The following is a 10,151-nucleotide window of genomic DNA, read 5'->3' on the forward strand; positions in this document are numbered from 1 at the left end:
AGTTCAAGTCCAGGCTGACTCACTTCTGATCCAGTTCCCTGCCAAAAGTGTTTGGGAAAGCACCAGAAGATGTTCCAAATGCCTGGGGCCCTGCCACCCTGGTGTGAGACCCAGATGAAGCGCCTGGCTTCTGGCTTCTGGCTTCTGGCTTCAGAAGCCTGGCCCAGCACTGGCCTTTGCAGTCATTAGGGTAGTAACCAGGCTATGGATGATCTTTCCTTCTCCAGCTCTCTGTAACTCTGACTTTCAAATAAATAGTTAAAAAAGTAAGTTCCCAGGAAAACGTAGTGTAATGAGAAATTATTTGTAAAAATTATAATGCATAATGGTAAAGGCTGATGTTAAATACTGTGCCTGTGGAGATCGAGTGACATGTGGCTTTGGTCCTTAGAGAAGTTCATGGTATAAGTGAGTGTGTACTGAACTAGCCTGTTTCTGGACAATCTCTACTTTTCTTGTTTTTTCCACCCATAATCAAAGCCACTGTTGCAGGGATTCATGTTGACAACCTTGGCTTGAGAATCTCTTGAGATGAAAGAAAACCTTGTGTCTTGTGACCAACCACTCAAAGATACTGCTTTGCGATTCTGTCTTTCAGGAAGAGAGAGGTTAACATTTGTAGCAACATTTGTACCACCACCATTATCCTGTTTCTTTGTACTGTGAGACAGTTGTCTTTGAAATGGTATGAAAACTTCAGAATATTCACATATGGTTACAAGTTGTATTTTTTTTATTTGAGCACCCAAATGTGCAGAATTTGTATTCATTGGTTCTATATGCACTTTAGAATACAATCACAATAGAGAAATAACATTTCTGGTCTGGGCCAGTGGCCTAATGGCTGGATCCTCAGATTGCAACTGCTGGGATCCCATATGGGCATTGGTTCATGTCCCAGCTGCTCCACTTTCCTTCCAGCTCCCTGTTTGTGGCCCGGGAGAGCAGTAGAGGACAGCCCAAGATCTTGGAAGCCTGTGCCTGTGTGGGGGATCCGGAGGGCGTTCCTGTTTTCTGGCTTTGGATTGGCTCAGCTTTGGCTGTTGTGGCTGCTTGGGGAGTGAGCCAGTGGGCAGAGTATATTTCTCTCCTCTATAAATCTGCCTTTCACATAAAAAATGAAAAAAAAATTATGTTTTAGTCTATATATAGCTCTGATTGTCTTTGATTAGGGGGCAACTCACAAGCTAAAAAGAGTAACAGGTTTGAAATAAATTAATCAACTGAGCAACACAAATAATAATAATCTCATAAATCTTCAGTTTTAAACTAGAGGACAGCAGTGTTCTTTGTTCACTGAATAACTTTTTCTGTCCCTCCTCCCACTTTCTCAGATTTGAACTCTAGTGTTGATGGCATTCTAGTGTAGGAGCCCTGCCAAGTATCTGGGAATGCCAAATCCCTCACCGCTATAAAAGCCAAAAACAAAAGAAACTGAGAAAGTCACAGTTCAGCCCGAGAATTCTGCTTGGTGTGAGGATTCTGATTGGCAGTGCTCACCCCACTAGGTGGGCGGAAATGCCAACCACAGTAGTCTAACCCACGTGGGAATGTTTTCCTAGGAACATAGAGATCAACACAGTACAGAACAAACTCTTGGCATGCATTCTTTTCTTTCCTTTTTTATTTTTAAATACAAATCATGATTCAGGAATATTAAGAACTGAGGCTGGCTTCCGCAATGTTTTTGGAAAGGGCCAGATGTGAGGTCACTGCTTTCTTGGTTTCTAAGTCAGTCCAGTGCTGGAATTGGCGAACGTGACGGCAGACATGTGGGCAAGCTCTCGTTTTGCCTGGTGCAGGGGAGGCTTGTTTCCATGGTTAGGAGGATGCCAGACAGTTTAGGGGAAAATGAAACATGGAAAACTTGTGGGAGGAGCTACTTCCTGAAATGCATGTTTGTGTGAGTTGTTTTCAGCAGTAATTCCCTTCCAGCTTGTCAGAACTTAAAACTCTGTTCTCTTCTGTTGCTTTTCAAGAGTGGGTGCTAGCAGGGCATGGCTCTTGGTGTCACAGTGTGTGGCAGCAGCAGGGCACATGGGAGTGTGGGCCCCAGGTCCATAGCCAGCACTGCCAGTGCTCTCCAAGCGACGTGGTCTGTACTGTGATCACGTACTGAAACTCCTGACCCATCTACATCCTGACCCGCTCTCCCTTCAAGAATGAAAATAGCAAACTGCAAGGCTGGGTTTGTTGAATGAATGGGATTTGTTTTTGTTGAACTAAAGACGGGAGAGGTTTCAGGGGCTGCCAGCTAGCTGTTAGCTCTGTGAACTGACTTCAGCTGAGTGTCATGTGTGGCCTCTGCTCTCTGGATGATGACCTGCCCAAAGGCATCTTCTTTATTTATGTCTTCCTAGAACACAGTGACCTTTGCCAGCAAATCGGGGATTCTTCCTGGCTTCAGGCAAAGCTCTGTGTAGCACAGGACAAGGTAGAGATGATTCATCATAGTGAAAATGCTGGGGGGGCGCACCTGCCTCCCCCTGTGGTTCTTCTCGCCTTCTTGCCTTCATTCCCTATGTCCTATTGATCCTGATGCTGGAATGCAAGACTGTTCCTCATGCAAATAGCTAACCATCTTGGATTCTATAATAAATATACTTTGAGAATATTCAAACCTCAGTTTTGTCTTCTTTGTTTGCAGATGACTTACAGAGACCTTCCTCTCAAGCCACCCACTCCCCCAATCAACCAACCAAAATCAAATTGGTTTGTCAAGCTCCATTGGGCATTACTTTTTCATAGTTCATACATAAAAGGAGGTGATTTTTGTAGTGTCATTTGTTTGGCTATGCGCTTATGGGGGATGGTTAGTTGAATAGAGCAGTTATTAATGAGAGCATTGTAACAGCAATTTTAACAAGAGAGGCCAGAAAGTAGCTTACTTCTCTGCGGAGGAAAACTTCCCACACATGAATACTGTTACTTTCTGTCAATTTAGATGGGAAAGACTGCTCAGTGCTATCGCCCTAACTGGTTAATAATGACATATTAGCTTAACATTGCCATCAGCAGGTGGCCCTTGGAGGAGGGCTGAAAATGGCATGTACCAAAGCCAACCGTTTTTACCTTGGAGGAATGTGTAGCCTTGTTTTCCAAATGAATCTTAATGTTTTCTGCAATATAAAGTTTGGGTTTTTTTTCTTTCTTTTACAAAGTTTCAAAGAAGAGATCTGGGCCTAAGGTTCATGAGAAAAAGACTAGAAAACCAAACAGGAATTGATTTTGCTTCCTAAACTGATTCCAGCTTTTCCCCGTAAAAGTCTGATAGTCGTGCCCAAGCAGCATGAGTTCTGGGAAGAGCGAGTTCCTTCTTCTTTGGAGCTCTCCTGGGCTTCCTCGCCTTTCTGCTTGCTGCATCTGTCAGGGGCTCTCAGCACACCGCAAAGCCGGGACAGATGGGTATCATCGGTTGCTGTCTTTCAGTCGCAGAGGCATCACCGTGACAGTGAAGGGGTTAAAACTGTCAACACCTATCAGAGCTTACGGATAATTAGCCCAAGATAAGCCCAAGAGCCCTGATCCTGATGACCACACAACAAATGAGTTCTTCTAGGTTACTGCTTTTTCAAAATCCTTATTTCTCTCTCTCCTGCACAAGACGAGGATGCTATTTAAATGTCTGTGTGAAAAAGTAACTGTTGATGCATACAAATGATAATGATTAAAGGTGATTGTGAATCTTTTTTTATTTTGGAAGATGCATTTGGAGTTAGCACTTGCAGATACAAGTTGAATCGCTCTGCACCCTTTGAGCATGAGGTACGCGGCCCTTCCCATGTGTCATTGCGTTGACTGATGCTCTGTTATTCAGGTTGTGTAGTACTGAGCAATGTGATTTAGGCATGTAGACTATTACAAGATATACTCCCATGGAGTTTTGAAAAAAGATGTCTTTTTTCTTACAAGGAAAACAAAAGAAAAAAAAAAACCTACCTTTTAAGATGAAGCATAGATTTGAGAAGAATAGAATGCATTCTTCATTGATTAATTTGGAAGAGAAACTTGATATGTCGAAAGCAAAGACGTTGAAAGCTGTTTGTTGCCTAAGTCCACATGGTGGTCAGGAAGGGACAAGTGTGGCTGACGTAGGAGCAGGACGCCAGGAGGTCTCGGGGAAGAATGGGTAAAGGAGGCCTTCAATAACCCAGCTATGTTCAAATCCACAGGTCCGCATGGCCGCCATCCTAGAGTACTTAATGAATTGGCCGAAGTCATCACAGAACCGCTAGATATCATTTTTGAGCACCCGTGGAGGACTGATGAGGTGCCTGAAGACTGAAAAAGGGCATATTTAGAACCTTCTTTCAAAAAGGGAAATGGATGGTGACCCTGGAAAATATTCATCAGCTTAACTTTTGTCTTGGAAAAGTTCTGGAATAATCAACTTAGTAAACTGGGTAACCGATGTGCAGTAACTAGAAGAAAAAAGGCAGTGAAATATTACGTCTGAAGATGTGCTGAGGTCGTTTTTAAAGACATGTCACTGAGAGACAGTCTCATACATATTTTGGGATTCTTCCATTCATTCTATGAACTGATGAAAATAGATGAAGCTGGCTAAGGCATTTTGGAATTGCTAATTTTAAGTACGCTCCAAAAACTTAAAAAAAAAAAAGGTTTCTAACATTAACTAGTACTAATGTCATTTCCAGATTAACTTTTAACATGAAGACAATAATTTTCATTTTGTGTTTTTTTTTTTAGCATACATGTTATTTCACTTCTTATGGGAACATGTTCTTGTAAATTGAGATCCTTTCTGTAATTATGTGTGATTGGGTTCTTACTTTAAGGTGCTTTATATAGGTATTTCCCATGTAGGTGCAATCATTCAACTGATAAAAACATCATCAAGGAAAGAACTTTTCTAACTTTGTAGAGTTTATCTGGCTTGGGTTTAGGAACAGCACTCTTAAGAGTGTTGTGCTGTGATAGATGCTGAGGATGAGTCATTCAGATGCTCCAGCAGGTCCTCTCCTCCGCTCCCCCCTCCCCGAGAGAGTTGCAGCACCAGGGTCCCGCCTCATTTGCCACAGTGCCTTAGCCCATCTCACCTCAGCTGGCTGCCGATACCAATTCTGTGCTCGTGCAGGAAGATGGAAAGGGTGTTGGACAAGGGGAGCCCGAGCCTCTTGCAGCCAGTTAAGAAGAGTGGATTGCTGAGGGAGAGAAATTAAGGTGAATCTGGAAGATTTCTGAATCTTAGTGTCCTTGCCTTTGTCTGTTAATAGTGTTATTTTCTGCCTAAAAAAAAAAAGGTCAACCGTATTGATAGGATCAAAAACTTTGTTGAATGGAGTCCATGGAAGAGATCTAATTAAGCAAGAAGCCCTCGGGGTTGACAGCTGAACTCAAGAGCACGGATGCGTTCGATAACCTTCCCTCCTCCACTTACAGGATATGAGATGCAGGAGTTTACATTAGCATTTGTGATAGACAAAAATAGTAAGAAACTCAAAGAAACAGAAAGTTACATTCCTTTTTTTCCTGCTGCATACTGGTCCCTGGACATAGAAGGGCCTGGATGAGAAGCATGAGGTCTCCCAGGGCAATTTTAACACAATGCTACCTTACATGTTAATACTTATAAGCATTAATTAATGTAAGGAAATTAAAGACTAAACGCCTGCAGAGATTGTCTTTTCAGTTGCTTTCATGAGATTTTACTTCGATGAATTTTACATCTTTTGTTTTTCAAGCGAATCATAGACTTTAACATTTCCAAGATAGATTTTTTTACAGGGATAAGGGAGTCTGCATGGGTCACTGATATAATTTATTGCTATAATAAATGGCTTCCCCCTCAAGACCTCACTTCCAGGTGCAGCATCTGTAGTCGATTGACATCACAGATGGACCTATGCGTGCGTTTGTTGAACTGTTGCTGGAAAAACTTCAGCACTAACTACGATCGTGGTGCAATCCAGTACAACCAGAAGAAAAGGGAGGACTCTGTATGTTCATTTCAGGTTTTGTTTTCTATTGCAGTTATGCTTCTATTATTTGGTCAAATTTAAAGCTTTTTACCTGCTATTGGAATTTGAGAATAACAGTACTCTAGCTGAATTAAGAGTCACAGTTTAAAACACAAAATAGCCAATGGGTTGTAAAGTCTTCTTAGTTAAAATTAGAAGAAGAATAGCTAAAAACAAGCAAAGACATATGGAAGGAAGTATATTAATTCCTTTGCATTAAATCACAATAAAGCATGGGCCCAGTGTGGTAGCCTAGTGGCTGAAAGTCCTCATTTTGTATGCTCTGGGATCCCATCTGTGTGTTGATTCTAATCCTGGCGGACCTGACTCCCATCCAGCTCCCTTTGTGGCCTGGGAACATAGTAGAGGACAGCCAAAAGCCTTGGGACCCTGCACCCATGTGGGAGACCCAGAAGAAACTCCTGACTCCTGGTTTCGAATCAGCACAGCTCTGGTCGTTACAGTCACTTGGGGAGTGAATCACAGATGGAAGATCTTCCTCTTTTTCTCTCTTTCTCCCTGTATATGTGACTTTCCAATAAAAATAAATCTTTTTTTAAAAATCTCAATAAAACAACATGTACAATGTAAGGGAAAGGAATTATATCATGAACTACATCTGGAGACACTATGCATAAAAATAGTGACTTTTTTCAGTCTTTTATCTGAATGCTAATGATATCTTTGAATATAAAGGAAGAAGCAGTTGACTCAAGAACAAATATGTTATCAAGACTAGAGGATTATCTTGATTTATATTTTCTAGAACATCACAAGAGATTAATTAGACTTTGACTTTGTAACATCGAAAAATTTGGAAGATTACTGAAAAATTTTCTTCAGTTCGTCCTTGAGCAGAATTTAGAGAGGATGAACAGATTTCATTGCTATGAGATGCTTCTTGGCAAGGGGAACACGTGAGTTTTAAATGCTCCTTCCTTAGAGGAATTAAACCCCAAGCCTTGGGAAAACCTGTACTACAGCAACAAAAGACAAGTATATGTCCAGAGAAATTTATAACCTCTTGGTGTTGTTAAGAAAAAGCAACAATATGCCTTGAGTTTACAATTCCTCGGATCTTCGGTCCAACTCCAGGATTAGCCTTGTGACGTTGTTTCCTGTGCTGCATCAGCTGAGCGCAGAAGCCACAGTGCACCTTGCGGAGTGATCCCCAACAGTTGTGGAACTTACTAAAGATGCGTTTTCTCTTGTCATAAGAAGGGGAAACTATATCCAGTGCCTCCCAGGTTGAAGAGTTCAGTAACTTAACACGTGCACCTCTTGGCCCAGAGCTGGTACATCATGGTGCTGACTGCCTGACTTGCTCCCCTCCCTTACTTTGAGCTATCATCATTATCTCCTCTTGAGTGGAAGAGATTACTTCAGATTGAGTAGCAAGCCTAAGCGATGACTAGCTTGCACCATTCACTGATGGGATCTCTGCTGTGTTTGAAGAATATTTCCCCCTTTAAAAAATTATTTTATGATATAGTTCCAAAGACTCTGGATTTCCCTTACCCCCTCTCCAAGTCCTTCCCCCCTACCACTGATTCCTCCTAAGTTATTACAATAGTATAGATCTTCATAAACAGTCAAAATGGCAAAGAGTCCAGCATCCTATTGTCAAGATATAGTAAACAGTTTCATTGGGAGTCTGCCTTTGATCTGCAAGTGGAAATGCACATTACATTGTATCTTCACATCTGGTCATCCTTGCGCAGGAGCCATGCTAATCTTCTCTGCATTGTTCCAATTTTAGTATATGTGCTGTTGAAGTAAGCACGTATCTACCCATCTGGATGTGATAATTCTCCATTACACAGTCACTATACATTCCCTTAAAAGTCTCAAAATAAAAACAACAGAAAGTAAAACGGAAATTTACAATGCCATGAAGTTAGATAACATGCAACTGAATGACTAATGCATCTTTGAAGAAATGAAAATCAAGAACATTCTTGAAGAAAATGATGCTACAGTATGATCTATGAGTTAGTGAAGAATTTAATGAGGAAAATTTTTTTTGAAGAAATGAAAATAAATGCAGTAACATCAAATTTATGAGATATAATTTCTGCTGATCTTTGTTGGTGGGATGTGTTTCATAGATGGCAGATTGAAGATTTTTTTTAAAAAGGTTACTCAGAGTAGGGACGAATTAAGCAAATGTTTAATGATTGAATGAGGAGAATGTGGGTTTTTAAACGGCAATGAGCCAGTTCATAAAGGCCACCCATTTTCAGATCTGGAGAACTAATGACAGAGACATATATGAGTGTATTTGCTATATTCCCTCTTTTTACAGAGGTTTCAGGCTTATAAATTTGGGGTGCAAATGAGTGAGTGGCCAATATGCATTTTCCTATGATTTTATGGCTGTGATTTTCAAAGTAGGATTACCAGAGGGCCCTCCCCTGGTTGCTACTTCTGAGATGTACCAAGCCAAGACAAAGAGCAGGTTATGGCAGATCAGCAAGCTCTGTTATTGAAGGAAAACCAGATGTGGCAGTGCAGAAAAGCACCTGCTGGAAACTAAGACGCACATATCTGAACTTTTCTCTAAGGGTCCTACATATTTTAAGCAAGTCCAACAGCAAGAGAGGTTAAAGGAAATGAAATCTTGGCACAAATGTTTGATATGTATGATTTCTGACATGTCATATTCAATTAGACACCAAAATATCATGCTCAGGTGAAGTGTTTCCAACTTTCAAAGTTGATGTTGGATTAAGAGTGGAACCTGATACCCAGGGGCATGGAAGAGAAATGGGAGTCTGACCCTAAACTGCCATTTCTCAGTTCTGACCAAGAGCCACGTATCAGGGACATTTTACACCAGCTGACAACTTGTGTTTAGAATAAATCTATATAGGTTCATGCACAGCTGCTATATTAACCAAATCAAGCAGTGCAGAGCAAAGCAAAGCAGATTGATTAATTTTTATAGGAAAGTCAGATTTACAGAGAAAAGGAGAGACAGAGAGGAAGATCTTATGCCTGCCTGCTGCTTCACTCCCCAAGTGGCTCCAACAGCTGTAGCTGAGTCGATCAGGAGCCAGGAACCAGGAGCTTCTTCTGGGTCTTCCATGTGGGTGCAGATTCCCAAGGGTTTTGGCTGTCCTTGACTGCTTTCCCAGGCTATGAACAGGGATTTTAAGTGGAGCAGCTGGGAAATGAACGAACACCCACATGGGATCGTGGAACATGCAAGGCAATGACTTTAGCCACTAGTTTACTGTGCTGGGTCTATCAGACTTTCTCTTGAACAAGTTCTGATTTTCCTCTTGCTAGTTCTTTTAGTAGTCATTAAGTACATATCCTATATCAGCTTTTAAAAAAACTAGCCAAATTTATATTGTAAAAGTCATGTTTATCTAATTGTGATAACTAGTTCATGATTAGTAGTCACCATTTTAGGTATTTCTATAAAACACTGAAAGGTGGAAAATGATGGGTTGAAATGAATAACTGTTTAACTTCAGTTCTTACAAATGAAGTTCTGATTTTTACTGTTGTTAAAAGATAGCCTTTGTAGTAAGATATGGGCAGTGTTTTTTGGACAAATTTGTCAAAATTGCTTCCACTATTTCAAAAGGAAATAAATCAACTTCTGAACACTGTTTCAGAGATGGAGCGTGTGTTTTATAGTTCTGTTTTGTTCCATGGTCTTTACTGGATGTGTTTCCCTTGGTATTTAAAAGATGGAATGCTGTGTTGAATACCTTGAGGGCCAAGTGGTGTATTAACTCAGACAAATGGAAGAAATGTTCTTATTCACTTCAACGGTCACTCTGTCCTCCATATTTGATGGTGTTCTGGGATGCTCTTGGAGTTGCCCAAGCCGCTCTGCCTTGAAGATTCCCGTTCATGCAGCAGGCTCTACATGGAGTTGGAATTCAACATGTATATATCCAAATAGCCAAGCACAGTCATCCTAATTAAAGCTGAAATTTGGTGTTGTAATTGTAATTGCAACGGACACTCTATTCCTTTCCAGTTATTTTTCTCAAGGGATTGAGAAAGCACCATGAAAACCTAGTTGGAACATCATTGCCAACCATGTAATTTGTGCCCTTGCAGCCATGAGGTTTGCAAACATCTGTTTGCTCTTTAATAAATATTACAGATTCCTCAACAGTTCTGCTTCAGCCTCTTGTGTGATCTTTCATC

General features: G+C 40.9%; 1 protein-coding gene and 1 non-coding gene across 2 annotated transcripts in view; one reads left to right on the forward strand and one right to left on the reverse strand.

The window, feature by feature from the left end:
* The window catches only part of SAMD5 (sterile alpha motif domain containing 5), a 45,592-nt gene extending 40,335 nt beyond the window's left edge, over positions 1–5,257 (forward strand). The window contains exon 2 of the mRNA XM_040965443.1: positions 4,173–5,257. Within this exon, the coding sequence (XP_040821377.1) occupies positions 4,173–4,235 (63 nt within the window). The 3' untranslated portion in view covers positions 4,236–5,257. The remainder of the gene's footprint in view (positions 1–4,172) is intronic.
* Positions 5,258–7,656: 2,399 nt separating this feature from the next.
* On the reverse strand, positions 7,657–7,764 carry LOC121146321. The gene has a single exon (XR_005882190.1). It is a non-coding gene; the product is annotated as a U6 spliceosomal RNA (small nuclear RNA).
* Positions 7,765–10,151: the final 2,387 nt, after the last annotated feature.

Source organism: Ochotona curzoniae, unplaced genomic scaffold (assembly GCF_017591425.1).
Source record: "Ochotona curzoniae isolate NIBS_2020 unplaced genomic scaffold, NIBS_Ocur_1.0 scaffold_3890, whole genome shotgun sequence".
Lineage (NCBI taxonomy): Eukaryota > Metazoa > Chordata > Mammalia > Lagomorpha > Ochotonidae > Ochotona > Ochotona curzoniae.